At 34.6% G+C, this 15,631-nt stretch overlaps 1 protein-coding gene across 12 annotated transcripts in view; it reads left to right on the top strand.

Annotated features, from left to right (window-relative positions):
• Positions 1 to 15,631, top strand: part of LOC118745751 (TLD domain-containing protein 2) — a 321,509-nt gene that overhangs the window by 147,657 nt on the left and 158,221 nt on the right. For 11 of the 12 annotated variants that reach the window (XM_036479438.1, XM_036479428.1, XM_036479422.1 and 8 more), the window contains one exon: positions 13,872 to 14,189. The exons of the other annotated variant lie outside the window; for it this stretch is intronic. In XM_036479438.1, coding sequence (XP_036335331.1) covers positions 13,872 to 14,189 — 318 coding nt within the window. The remainder of the gene's footprint in view (positions 1 to 13,871; positions 14,190 to 15,631) is intronic. 12 annotated transcript variants of the gene reach the window in all.

Raw genomic sequence — 15,631 nt, 5'->3', positions numbered from 1 at the left:
ATATTTAAAACTCTTCTGATAAGAGAAAAGCAAACAAAGAAATATTTGGAAACCGATGGAAAATATATGATACTTAAAAGATTTGTTTACATACATATCTGTACATAAAATACCTTCCACTTTTTCTACTTCCCAGAAAATGTATTATAAAAATCTTTGATGTAAAATATTGATTCGCTTAAGTAAATATACATATGGACATAAACACAAAATTAAAAATATGTACACATCGAGCCCTAACTGCCAAAATAACGTAAGCAACAGTTATTTCAAAATTTTCTTTTTGATGCAGAAATGTATCTAGATAATCGAGGAATATTTCTGCATCAATAAGAAAGTTTTGAAAAAAATGTCGCTTAGTTATTTTGGCGGTTAGGGCTCGTTATGTATACATACAATAAAATTTGGCTCTTTATTTCCGGGCTGGGGCATGTCACGTCGTGCCGGGCCGGGCCTGAAAATTTAGGCCCGTGCCCATCTCTAGTTTGAAGACACCTAATCTGTAAATTAAAAAAAAGCTAAGCTAAATTAATAGCAATCGTAAATATTTTAGCAACTTTACAAAAACGGAAACAAAATCTTGACACAGTGACAATCGTAAGCGAGCATGTTTGCCAACAAATTTTTGACACAAAAAGATTTTCCCCACTATGCGCTCAAATAAGGCACATTTAAAAGAGAAATACAATTATCGTTATGTTTGAGGTGTCAAGCAGTCGGAAAGAAAAGTTCATTATGTTCTTTTAGCCGCGCGTCTGGAAACGCCGGCGCTACTGCCCATAAGGCAGATTCCAAAGAGCCATGAGACTTCTAATCTTATCATGTCATCAGATTATAATTATATTTAATTCATTCATTGAATTCAAATGTTGAGTGATTTTTTTGAAAATTTAATTTGATTCGTTTTTATGAGAAATATTATTGCCTATTTTTATAGATTTAGATGTCGCAACCTGTCGATTTAGGTCAGAAAATACGATTTTCTAGATTCATGAGTTTTTGAATAACTATTTTTGCTTGAATTTCAAAGAATTTTTTAAATTTTGACCATCGATAATTTCCACAATTTGAAAATATGTAGTACTAACGTACAAAAAAACGATTTTCTATGGGCACCCTAATATACGTACATCTCTATATACTCTACAAATCCGTATGTACTATTTCAATTCAAAGAAATAAAAAAATTTAAAGGTTAAGTTATTGGGGTAATTTATGTTGCTATCAACAAATTTTTGCAATAAGCTTATCAACCGTTATGTTAAATTACGGAGTGCTTACGATTTTTTGCGGGTTATATATTGAAAATAAGGTTGGCCTACTTTTTTCCAAAAGTTTAACCCATCAACTCCCACCAGAACGGGCCTTTTTGATCCACTGCTTGAAAAATGGCTTATAAATAGTTAAAATTTCCACTACTATATTAAGCGCCAAATTTTTCTAAGGAGAACAGAATGTAATGCAAAATAATAGTAATTTTTACCAAAAAGCGGCACTTTAACTCTGTGTAGAAAATATTGCGATGCGCGGGAGCAAAACCTTCCTGGGGTTTGACCACTACTTGGGAATACTAACGTAATTTTCACACAGCCACCTAGTTCTTGTATACGTCTGTGGGACCCCAGAATAAAGTAACTTACGAATGTAAAAATTAGCAAAACAAGTGTTTCCTTTTTATTAAAATTCTGTTTAAAATATTAAAAAAAAACACACAGGAAAATCAACTAGCCTTTGTTTTATCTCCAATAATTGAGGAGTTAGATGCAATAAGGGCGTTTCTGTTAAAACTGCTTTCTGAGATATTGGCGTTAAAGTTTTTGATGTGTATAACTTTCTTGTTGATGTAGTATATAAAAAAGTAGTATTGTTGTAGTATTGAAAAAAATTTTCTACTGCGGAAGAAATCGTCAGTTTACCAGTATTCGACCCTAATTTAACTGTAATAAACGCTTTCGATCAATAAACGTGTTACCTAGGTTTTTTCTGAGTTAGGCTTTTTTTTTTTGAAATGTTCAGTGGCCCAAATTATGCAAAAAACACTTATTTTAAAAATGGAATTTTCATTTCGTAAAATAGTGTTTTTATACGAGTAGTATTTAGTTCCTTCAAACGATGTATTTCAATGTACATACATAATGAAAATTTTGTACAAAATTCCTTACGCGCCGCCGCCGCTGCCGCGCCAATATTTTCGTAACTCGGTGGCGGCGGCGTTGCCCGGCGGCGTATACCTCTAATCCCTCATCCCTACAAAAAAATGTTTATGCATATAAAGCCCATTAAATACTCCGATACAAATTTCGTGCTTGTTTTCGAGAAATGCGCGATTTTTCTTGGGTTTTAGTGCTTTTTCAAACTCAAAACTTGGCAACACTGCTTTTTGGATACATTAGTATGCTGATTACATATTAATCAGTAATATAATCTAAAACTCATAAGAAATATTTTACAATATTCTTGACGCATGTAAAGCATTACTATTTTTCCCACTGGGTTTGTATTAAGCAAAAAGCAAGTAAAAATAAATAAAAATACTTTTACATGTGAAGGTATTGTACATTTTTTAGTGTTAAGTTTTTAATTAAAATCGATCAAGTTCAAAGCCGCATACCACTAATTTGGACCCCTGTTTTCGTTATTGTTTTTTGTTTATATTTCTTCTGTTTTGCTGTTTATGTTTTTGAACACGATTGTCACAAATTGAGTTTCACATACTTAAGTTGTTATTTTGCTTTTAACATGCATATCACACACCGTCCTCAAAAGAGACACAACTCAAAATTAAACAGAAAATGCGAAAAACTATTTCTTAGCACACGCTTATCATATGGGCAAGGAAGACTTCACCTTAGGTTTTTTTAACAAATTAGAACAAAAATTTGCTCCAGCCGAAAAGTAAATAAAAGCTCTGTGTACATTTTTCGTGCATAATTTCAAAGATTCCAAATTTTGAGTTGTGTCACTTTTGAAGATCGTGTGCGCTGTGTACGTACTTATGTACCCTGTAGGGAAACGCTCTAGTGCCGAACTGGACCAAACCAAAGCGCTAAGCGAATTTCGTCGGACGGAGCGATTCCGTAGGGTGATATTCGCCAAAACATTTCACTTATTAAAACAGAACCGAAACTAAAATCGCATGAGTTTAATACAAATAAAAAATATAAAATTACAAAAGCGAAAATATGAGTCCGCAAATTTTCCCATTCCATTCTTCCGACGAAGTTCGCTCAGCGACTTGATTCTGTTTACACTTTTAATTGTCTTTTGAACTCTGGTAACTGGCGAAGTTATCATTGCGAGGCCCTACCTAGTGTCAATTGCCCCTGGCGCATCCCTTTTCCGGCGCATAGTTCCGAGCCAGTGCTAAAATCCTCATTTTAGATAGGTATAGCTTTCTAATGCAAAGTTTTTGTATTATTTGGCACTTATCACATTTTTAGTTGTTCTTGCTTTTTGTCCCAAAACGTATGTAATTTTGGAGAAAGAGTAGATTAGCCAAATTTTTACGATATTTAGTTTTAAAAAATAAGATAGTTTTGCAAAAGTACCACATTATACTACTCTTGGCAAAGTGAAAGTTCCGCCTAACAAATTTCTGTGAACTATTGCAAAACCAAGTTGAAGAACAAATTATGAAATTTACTAAAAATAAAATTAGAACAAAATAAAATTATATGAAATCTGTAAAAGAAAATAATCGTGAAAATTTTCCCTCATAAAAAATTGTATGTCCCAGATCTGTCCAAAATGGAGCCAGTTCAGAACGAGAGCGAAAGTTTTGCAGAGGGATGGAATGGCTTAGGGTTGCCAACATTTTCTAAGAAATTTATAGTACTTTTTCAAAATCTGAAAAAATATAGTACACTTCAAATATATAAAGTATTTTTTTTTTTAAAGAAAAAGAAAAAATGCCTTTTAAGTGTACATCTTTTTTCTGTGTTATGCATTTCCTCTATAAAAAACCATATTTCTTTGAAAGTATTATATGCTTTATCGAAATCAATATTTAAATTAATGTAAATCTAATGTTCAGTTTTTATTAGTGAGATAGTCACTTTATTTCTCTCATCTCACAATTTCACAATAGTGGAATAGAGAGCAAGAGCGAAAGAATTTTAAGTAAATTTGGTAAATCTTTCTAAGTATTTTTAAAAATGTTGCCATTTTTTTATCTATGGACCCTTTGTTTTAAAGTATATTTCTTTTAATATTGATATTTCAGTATAAATGTCATCAATGTTAAAACATTTCTTTCTTACAAATTAAAGAAAATATTTATATTTATAATTGAAGAAATATAGTATTTTTGCATACTATATTTTTTCCCAACTGTATATAGTACGCAGACCCAAAAAATAGTACAATACTATGTACTATAGTACGGTTGGCAATCCTAGAATGGCTACTTCGTAGTATATCATCATTAAAAAAATATATATGTATGTAGCTGAAAGCAATACCGTCCCTTTTCAAGCTAGCTCGACCAGTTCTGAACCAGTTCGTTTTGCTGCAGGGTGCATACCCTGTAAAAGCATACACGCCCTGCAGGATATTAATCAACTTGAAAATAACTAAAAAACCTAACTCATTTTCTAATGACGATGGCCAAAACTTGTAACTAATTACTAATTTAAATATCGAATTTCATTTTACATACTTGCCCTGAATTCAAAAAAGCATCTGTTAAGTGCAGTTGAAAGTGCATTCAAAGTAATATTTGTATGAGGATATTAAGAAAACAAACTTCCGATTATGACTGCAAGTTAGTTATTTTTATAAGATTAATATTTTTTTGCTACAGGGTAAGTGTACCTACTTGTATGTACATAGATTTTTATATGTATATATGCATTCCAATGGGCCGCTGGCTGCCACTTTTTAAATGGAAATACTAATAAAAAAAACGCAAATAAACAAAAAGCCGCGTCAATTGGAAACGAGTCATGTATTTTTAAAAACCGCTCAATTTCAATTTAAAAAAAAAAGCTCCCCAGTATGGTACACACTGTCGCTGCAGCAATAGGTAAGGCGCATTTAATTGCATTTTATATGTATGTAGGTACATTAGACCATATCACTTGACAGGCAATCATAAAAAAGTTTGGCGTACACCCTTGAGTGTAATAGGCCCGTGAGAATGGTTACTTGTATATCAATAACGGAAGGTGTTGCGTCTGCAAACAAAAATCAGCTGTTGTTTACCATGATTCAATAATAAAAGGGTTGCTCAGAAAACAGTTTTCTTGCTCCCTCTTGACAATATCGGCTCCCTTAGCAAGGCACTGTGTGCGGGTTCGTATGTGTGTGCAAAGCTTTTGTAAGGGAGTTAAGGGAGCGTCAAAACTCTAATGTCAATAATGAGCAAACTTTTAAGGCCCGTTTACATAGAACTTTGGCAATTGCGTTAGCGTTGCATGCATTTATATGAAAGTCTCCACATAACCAAAGTTGTTTAACGCCAACGCCAACACAACGCAATGGCCAACTCTAAAAGCGCAGTTAGTCAACGACGTAACGTAGACGTAGGTTGACGCAGACACGATCTACCTTATGGGATTCGCGTGTTAACGAAAACTCACCACCGCATGGCGGTGACGTTGCCGTTGCTTCTTTCTCTATATCAACAGTAAATTGTATATGCTGCCACGTACGTCAGCCTACGTTTACGCTACGTCGTTGACTAACTGCGCTTTCAACCTTTCGCGCACGTCGCTCGTCATCTGTTCCAAAAAATGAATAGGAAGCTAGAACTTGAAATTCTTGAAAAACCTTAAAAATCTGTATTTATACATTTTAACTACTGTTTTCGCCAGCAATTTAAGTTAAAAATATTTTTTTTGCACTTCTTTTAGTATTCATAATAAATTCAAAAAATAAAAATAAATAAAAATTTGCCACTTAAATTCCTTCTTGAAACTGGCTTAGCTCTACCATTTATAAAATAACTTAACATCGAACGTACGTACATGGTTACTCAGATCAGATGAGAATGTTACCCATACGTTAAGTTCGATTTTAACCTTTCCACGATGAATGGTAGATCAAATATGGATCACCATTTTGAAGTTTCAAAACCCGAAACCAGATCTGAATCCAGTAACCTCGTAAGCACCCAGGGTATCAATTTTCGAGCAAAAATGTTGAACTAAAAACATCGTCCTCCATGTTGGATGCGCTAATTTGAATTTTAAAAATCCAATACCAAATTTATTTCAGCGACCCCAAAAATGTCTAAAAAAGTATTCTTTCATTTATTTAATTTATTAGGTTTTGTAAATTTTAGTAATTATATTTTTGGTCGGTTCGTGAGTTTGGTGAATTTCCAAAATCGCCACACTGCACACAGAAGTGTGCAAACATTTTCAGTCCTTCTAAGTTCTTTTTTGTATTTCGTGAATTTTTGGATATAGCTCTTTTCCGGTTGACATGGAACGTTCATATATACACAACCTCTGTGCTTTCTGTATTGAGAGTTAATTATAAGGAACTTCCATTTAAAAATTTGACATTTTTATATAACTTTAATTAAGATAGCATCTTAACTACTCCTATTAATGACTAAAATTATCATTCAACAACTCAATGAATTACAGCTTTGAAGAGAAAATGACCTCACTCGAGAGAATTTATTAATCCTTAGTAAATACAATTTTGCTCAACACTGATTAAAACAAATATTTGGTGTTGTAATTCCGTTGTTTTAAACTTAAAAATCATCAACAAAAATTGCATTATTTTCACAACTTGCAGACTTCGATCAACTACCTTTGATTAGTTGTTTTTCTTGCTGGCAAATTGCTACTTGTAAAAATTTTTCAGCAAGAATTAGCAACTCAGCTGTCACTTTGCGCTCTTAATTTCTCCTACAAAATTTGGAGAACGCCAAAATAAAATAATTTGCGATAATTATCAGGTTATCGAACAGCCTAATATTCAACGAGGTAGAAGCAAGGTATAACAAGGTTGAAGTGATTTCAACATTTCTCTCTTTTGAACTTCGACTGAAATGTTAACTTTTAACCCTATACTATTCAAAGTTTTAATTTTTTTATACCCGAGCGCGCTTGTGCACAAGGGTATATTACCTTTGTTCACATAACGGTTGTTTGTAAAAGCTAAAACGAATCGAGATAGGTATACAAATGTATACATAAATGCTCAGAATGAATATAGAAGTCGATTACTTAAGCCATGTCTGCCTGTCCGTCCGTCTGTCCGTTCGTCCGTGCACACGATAATTCGAGGAAAAATCTAGATATCTCAACGAAATTTGGTATACAGGTTTACATTTATACACGGTACGTTGGTATTGAAAATGGGCGAAATCGGACTGTAACCACTCCCACTTCCCTTATAATGGTATTTTCAAATTGTTGAAAATTAGTATTTGAAGTCGAATTGTGGTAAAAAATTACATTATTATGAAATTTTTGAAAAATGGGCGTGACCCCGCCCACTTATGATGAAATGCTGTATCTCAGTAGCCGCTTCACTAATCCTTACCAAACTCGGTACGAGCCTTACCTAGAGCCTAGCTAAGAAATATGCTGAAAATCTTTGAACCACGCCCACCTGACTTATAACGGTAATTTACAGAAACACGAAAACTGCCATAAATCAGCAACTACTAAGGCTATCATCACTTAGCAAAAAAATCGATTATTATAAATTTTTGGATAATGGGCGCGGCGCCGCCCACTTATGACCACAAATGTGTATCCGGTATCCGATTTATAAGTTTCTATCAAATCCGGTACACTTAATAACTTTGGTACGGAAAAGAAATTCGTGAAAAATTCAAATCGGACTTTAAATTACACCCGCTTCCTGTATAACGATAAGTTGCCGAAATACGAAAACTCCGATATTTCAATAACTGAGGGCGCTAATTTACTCCAAGTTAATAGTTACAAGAATCTCTTAACGATAAATAAGACTGCTATAGACTTTTGGGAATTGGGCATGGCACCGCCCACTTTATGACTACAAAAGGGTATCTCGGTAAACACTTAATAGATTTCTACCAAACCTGGTTCAATTATATAATTAAGCATTACTCAAAATATTATAGAAAGCGTTTGAAATCGGGATCCTGTCCTGATTATCATGCAAAGGTAGTTTAGAGAAAGTTGAAACGACGATATTTGATACCTGCGCCGGGTATGTAAAGTTCGGTTTCGCCCGAAATTATACTTCTTTACTGGTTTAGTTTAAATTTTCAATTGTGAGCTGTGCGACTGATTTTAAATACGTAATAAAATGACAACAAATTGGTGCGTTATTTTACACCTCCGAATTGTCAAGTGAAGCGACAACGGTGGGCAAATTGCTGCGATGTTTCATTAGGATACTCTTCACGTGTGCGCGTGACTTTATTGGTTGCCCATCTCAGCTGAGTATTTCTAAGCGGACGCGTGTGTTCCCCAAGAATGATAGATCGTGTGGATAGACCAAATTTCCAATGGTGGTCTGTAAAATCTTTAACCAGAATTACTTGTTAACATAAAGAAACTGAAAGTAATTTTTAATAAATTTAATGCAACGGCAATTTCGCAATTGCAAAAATTTAAGAGCTAAATTATTGAAGTTAAGTTCTGATGTAAATTTGGAAGAATCAAAATTTTTTTTAAGGCCTAATATACTTTAGAATTAAGTATTTCAAAAAAAAGATAAATGCTCAAAAACATTGGCATAGTAAAAGCAAGAAAATTGTCAAAACGGTTTAATAAATGAGTGTGTATCATTTAGTGTGTAATTTTGTGTGAGCATGCATTTCCACATTTACATTAAAACGAAACTGCAATAACTAATATGAAGCTGATTGTAATGAGATTTTAAATATTTTCATATTTACAAAAACTTTAATTTCAAAGATATTGAGTGATGACAAATGCATAACAAAGAGTTAATTTCTTTGTTTGACATTGCAGTCAGCTATGAGAGAGCTCGACTGAATTGTCACTTCTACCTTATAGGCTAACCCATGATACAATAATTTTTAGAAGGTAGTTTCACTTCTTCTTCTTATCCGCCATGTTAGCTATCTGACAGAAAACGTGTTTCGTATTTTTTGTTGTACCAACTTAAAAAAAAGAAATCCATCTTTTGACGTTGGAAAAATAAATAGTAATTTTCGAATATTTTTTAATAATTTGCTTCATAAAAAATTAACTGCTGCTTTCGTGGATATTGCAACACACGGAATAGATGTAAGGATACAGCTATAAGAGCCACCGCATACCACAGAATTTATCGGCCGCCTATTTATTTTAATCGCTCCGACCAATTAGTTGTGGTGCAATGGAAAGACTAGCGAGCGCATCTAAATCGGCGGCCGATAAAGTCCGTGGTGTGCGATGGATCTAATCCATTATAAACAAGAAATATTGCCGTTATATTTTCATTTTTATGATTTTTATTCATGTGATTAGCAGTGGCAAAAATTTATGTATTAAATACGTATATTTATATTAAAAATTAAGTGATCAGTTATGAAACATATACATCTTTACATGTTCTGCTAAAAAATATCTAAAATAACAAGCGAAAATCCCCAAGTTCTATATCGTAGCAGTGGCCACATTGCGTGTTTGTCACAGACACGGTTTATGTCAAAAATTTTGAAGTGAAACTACCTTCTAACAAGTAAGAAAGTCTAAGTTCGGGCGGAGCCGAACATTAAATACCCGGCGCAAGTATTAAATATATGTTTTTTCACCTTTCCGAAACCTTCCGCTAGATGGTAAGCCGGGGTGTATCAATTTTGAGTAAATTAGCGTCCTTCAATTTCGAAATATTGAAGTTTCAAGCATTTCTGAAATTTACCGTTATATGAGAAGCGGCCGTTATTTTAGTCCGATTTCAATAATTTTCAACGTTTTGCTTATATGTGGCAAGCACAATAACCACGCCGAGTTTGGTACAAATTGGTAGAACGGTTACCGATATACATATATGTGATCATAAGTGGGAGATGCCACGCCCATTTTCCAAAATTTTACCATAAACGTATTTCTTGGTAAAGAATTGTTGCAAGCATCAATTTTGCATAAATTAGCTTCAATATTTACTGATTTATCGAAGATTTTGTATTTCTCTAAATTACCGTTATAGGGGATGTGGGCGTGGTTATTGTCCGATTTTAAAAAGTTTTGGCAATTTTTTATGCTGTACCAAGGCCAACAACTGTGCCAAGTTTGGAAGAAATTGGTGTAGCGGTTACCAAGATATACACATGTAACCATAAGTGGGCGTGGCTACGCCCATTTTCCAAAAATTTATAATATTCTTATTTTTCGTCTAAAAATTATTGTAAATATCAATTTTGAGTGAATTATCTGCAGTAGTTACTAAAATATCGCAGTTTTCGTATTTCTGGAAATTACCGTTATATGGGAAGTGGGCGTGGTTAAAGTCCGATTTCGCCCATTTTCAATACCAACCTACCTTGGATTAACGGAAACCTACATACCAAATTTCGTTGAGATACTATGTCAATTTTTGCTCGAGTTATCGTGTACACGGACGGACGGACAGACGGACAGACGGACAGACGGACGGACAGACACATGGCTAATCGATTTTTTTTTTCATCCTGATCATTTATGTATACATTTGTCTATATCTATCTCGATTCGTTTTAGCTTTTACAAACAACCGTTATGTGAACAAAGGTAATATACCCTTGTGCACAAGCGCGCTCGGGTATAAAAATTATTATATCATGGGCTAACCTAATAGTCGCGGCTTGCGTTTTGGTACACGCCATCGAATTTGTTTCGTTTTGCGTCACCCGAAATTGGCTTGCGCGCGTTTACATTTGATTTCATTGAGCACAAACGTCAAATCAAATTGTCGCGCAGAACAAAAATTGGAAATTGAGTTAGCTTCATACGCACGCCGTTGAATTTCGGTTGATCCCATACAAGTTGTAGTTGTGTTTTCGTATTCTCTAGCAAAAAATATCCAGTAACTTGCCAGTAACCAAATTTCGGAGAGTAAGCCAATATTTACTCCCAATGAGTGAAATATGAATGAAAGTACGAAAACGCAAAACCAGCAAGAAGTTGCTAGTTTTATGAACAGCTGATTAATGTGTTATTTTCCGATGCAATTTTCGTTGAAAACTAGTATTTTCCATCTTATTATATATTTAAATACGTTTATTTTGTCAATTGCAACTCTAAAAGCACCACAAACAATTTTTTGTTAATGTGAATTACATTAAGCATCATGTCATCAGCTGTTTTTCTTACTAGCAAATAGTTGCTAGTAAAAATTTATCCAGTAAAAACCCAGTAAAACTTGCAAGTTCAGCTGTCATTTTTGCTCTCTTAATTTCCCCTCTTTTGCTAGTTTCTTGCAAGTTCTTGCGTACGAAAACGACTTCCAGTAAAAAACTGTTAAAATTAGTACTGGATTTACTGGATAGTGCGTACGCAAACAGGGCTTGTATGTGCATGAGAAATTTTTGACGGTAAATTGGCGGCGTGCGTGAATATTAGGTTAACCTGTTAACAACGCTCATGCATAAAAAGTGAGCTTAAGCTGGGACTCATATTTTGCACTGATGGGGTGAGCTCAAGCTCGAGAATTTGTACTGAAGATCGAGTCGGAGCTTAATCTCACTTTTTATGCATGAGGCCCATTGAATATGTTTTGGGTAGAATAATTACAGGTATTGTCTTCCCAGAGAGTTTTGCTCCCTTATTTTCATTTTGACGCAGTTCAATGTTGATTCTTTTACTTTTATTTTGATTTGCCTTTTGTTTTCGCTTAATTTAATTTTTATTATTTTTCAAAACAAAGGAAAAGGCGTTTGAAATGTAGTGAGCCATGCAAATTTTGAATTTATTTCTCTACAAGGTGGTTTCTTCAAAACAAAAAGTACGTGTACATATATAGTATATGGGGTATGGAAATATCCCTTTCCCCTGGCAGTAAACGTTTTAGTGTGGGCAACAATGATATTTTTAAAATAAGGCAGATCGGAATAAGCGCTCTCTGGGAAGACAATACCTGTAATTATTGCACCATGGAGTAGAAGTAACAAAAAATGTAGCTCTCATTGTAGCTGACTAATGTGTCAAATTTTAAGTATATATATATGTATATATATTTTTTTTCAATACGATTTAAAATATTTTTTTCATCAGAATTTCATCTACTTGCGCTAGATGCCTAAATCTTAACTGTATCTTTGAATTAATTTCCAAAAATTACATAAATTACCGCACTGTGCGTCGTACGCCGTACGTCAAAAGTTGACAAATATTTCTAGAGCACGGAGAATACCGATTGTAGCGCTTTGAGTCAATTTTGAAATTCCACACGGTGTTTGTATTACAAAAATTATTTATTATACAACTGGTTAAGAGTCGTAGCATTCTGCAACGGCAGCAACTCTAGTTTGACTAAATAAAGCAGTTCGATTGCAAAAACAATAAACCAACAAAAAAACAACTTATCATAGCAAACAAACAGTGTGAAAGCAACAACGACAAGGCAGTTCATACAAAAACGCTGAGAACGTAATGAAAAAGTTATCAAAAAAAAAACAACATAAAGACAACAATAATAAAGAGAACCCAGATCGCCAGTAATAGTTTAAACAATAGCAACAATTAATTAGTTACATTTTTGCTTTTGAATTTCTAGCACTGACTCTCCGGAGCGGTTGCGAATTGCACACACTTATCCAACGGTGTAGGTCTAAGTCACCGTCAGTAGTGAATGAGTGAGCGCGCATTCAGTTGTTGTGGTGCCCAGTGTTAGACATTTGGAGCGAGGAGTTGGTGGGGGAGAGGATAAGAGATGGCGTACTTTTTAAGAGGAAAACAAATTGCGGAGGTGTCAGCGCCTACTTGATTAGAGCCACATTAGGCGACGCTAGTGTATTTTATGTATTTTTGTTATTGTAATTGGAGTTTTCCACTTGACTTGCAAGTTCTTAGAAAATGAAATGCATATCTACTAACGTATGTTTGTAAGTGGTTGTGAAAGAATAAACAGCTTGTATGGAAGGAATTTGAAGGAATCAGCGAAAATTATGAATTAAAAGTGTTTGCTTGAATATCCGAAGTTAAAGTTAAATAGTTTGAAATTGGGGCTCAGATGGTAGAGTCGAGATCTCCTCGCAAGTGAAACCATGTACTCTAATGTAACGCGTGTGTCAAAATGAAAGCTATTGAAATATTTAGAAATGTTGAAAATTTACACGAATTTATTGTCGCCTATCTACCTCGAGCTCGTAAAACGCAGAAAACACGTGAATTGTTGGAGCTGCGGAAAATTGGCGCGAATGCACAAGCTAACAGCGGCGTTGATGTTGACATTGACGCTGGCGTCGCATGCGCCAGTGATGAGCGCAGGGGCGCATTTCATAAGCTGCTTGCTAGCGGCGGCGTCTGTGGCGCATTTGTTATCTTCGAGCAAACGCCGAAATTGGTAACGATCACTACAACAGCAACAACAAAAAGTAAATATACGCACGCCGCACTGCCTAAAATAAGTGCGTTGGTGTAATCTTCCGCTTTGTTTTTTTTTCTACTAAACTACCTACGCACACACAAAAAAAATATACTAACTATGACTAGCGCAGCTTTCAACTGCAATACGATTTTATTACTTACTGTAAACTAACTTTTTATTATTAATTTAATTTGTTTTATGCAATATTATTTAAAATTTATGTATATCTAATTTTACCATTTAAATTTATTTACTTATGTACATTTTTTTTTTTCTTTTCTTCTTTCTTTCCTATTTTTCCTCTACTTCGTCTACTCCACTCCAATCCAACAATGCCTCCTGGTTTTCCTTTCGTGTCGACGTTCCCAATCGTATGTTTCCCGTGTGTCCATGCATTTTAGATGAGCGCAAGAAATCATCGCTGCCCGCCATACCCACCATATCGTATACGGTTGGAAATCGTGATACCTTGACATCGGTGGCTGCCCGTTTCGACACCACACCCTCAGAGTTGACACATCTTAATCGCTTGAACAGTTCTTTCATCTATCCGGGCCAACAGTTGCTGGTGCCCGATAAGAGTGCGGCGGCCAAGAGCGACTCTATTAGCGGCAGCGCGTCTGGTATCGATGAGAAGGGCTCCAACGCCAGCATTTCGGGCAAATCGAGCCCCATTGAACGCAAATTATCCGCCGCCGATGAGCAGAACGATGAGAAGGGTGAGTTGTAAAGCAAAAATTAAACATTTATGAAAGCATCGCAACAAAGTTTTTAATACAATATCAAAAAAATAAAAAATAGCAAGACGAAAGAGGAATAATCATCTTCAAGTTACAAAAATGATTTGGAATATTCTTTTCTTATTTTTACATTCATAATTTTTCGTAAAATTGTGGTTCCCCTACTTTTGCAAGCTAATTGAAGATTTTCGCAGAAATGAAATACATTCATATTGATGTACATATATATGTATGATAAGAATAACAGCGAAAACAGTCATCTCTTCGGCTATATCATTATGTTACATAGTAAATTGATTTACACCAGTGATGACCAAAGTGGTCCGGCTGGACGCCAGGGGTCCACGGGAGACTTGACGACGGTCTACGTTGGAGTGAAGAAAAAATTGGGGTTCATAAGATGTTAGTTGGGGTACACGTAAGTTTAGCTGGTCTTGATAGTAAAGAACAAACATGTTGGCTTGGCTTTACCAAGGCAAGAAAAAAAATAAAAATTTTTCGGTTATTTCTGACAGGCTGTTTAAAATGGTCTTATTGAGACTATAAATAAGCATTTTGAAGCTTTAAGATTTCTTGGATAATGTTTTTTAGGAATTTCGGTTCCCATGAAATCCTAACAGATACCGCAAAAATAAGTATTTTGCATATTTTTTGCCTTTTTTGTCCACGAGCTTCAAAAAATTTGTTTCAGTTAGACCGCCATATGGATCAGATAGCCTGTTTATTTAGCTTTAATTTTTTTGTTTTAAAGCCTCCCTTATTTTTTTGAGTCGTGTATTTTTAGACAGAGCTCGCAAAAGTTCCTCACTGAGGAATAAAATTTCCATCTTCCCCCTTATTTCAACTCCATTTAAGAGCAATAAATTTCGATTTCCTCTTTTGCGTGAAACCAGAAAAATTTTGAAAATGGTCTATGAGAAAAAAAGTTTGTGAACCTCTGATTTACACTGGCAGCTTTTCATTTATGATAAGCAAATAGGGTAAAAGACTTGTTGACCTTAACTACATAGATAGAGGAGTAAAATAGGTCGGTAAAAGTTATACCTGAACATTTGCAATTTATAATTTTCCAACTGCTCATCCTGCTGCACCAAACGAATTCATATAAGGTTGCAGCGGTAGTACAAAGACAAATCTTTTTGTGCTCCGGCTTTTGCAAATTAAATAAATTCTCTGCAAGAAGGTTTGTTTAAAAAAATACGTGTACATATGTACATTAGACTGCATCACCAAAAAAAGTTGCGGTTTTTCCACCGGGATTACAAAACTTATTATATCTTAAGACGTCCACCAAAATATTTCGGAAAAATATTAAGATTTAAGTGAGCTGGCCCGATTTGAAAATACCTCCAAAAATTTAGTTTTTTATGAATAAATATACAGCGTGGCGACGAATAACTGTTACCCAGTTTTTTTTGAGA

The sequence above is a fragment of the Rhagoletis pomonella genome, unplaced genomic scaffold (assembly GCF_013731165.1).
Source record: "Rhagoletis pomonella isolate Grant_MI unplaced genomic scaffold, Rhpom_1.0 Rhpom_scaffold_00001, whole genome shotgun sequence".
Classification (NCBI taxonomy): domain Eukaryota; kingdom Metazoa; phylum Arthropoda; class Insecta; order Diptera; family Tephritidae; genus Rhagoletis; species Rhagoletis pomonella.
The sequence above is the reverse complement of the archived record's forward strand: the minus strand, read 5'-3'. Positions and strand labels throughout refer to the sequence as shown.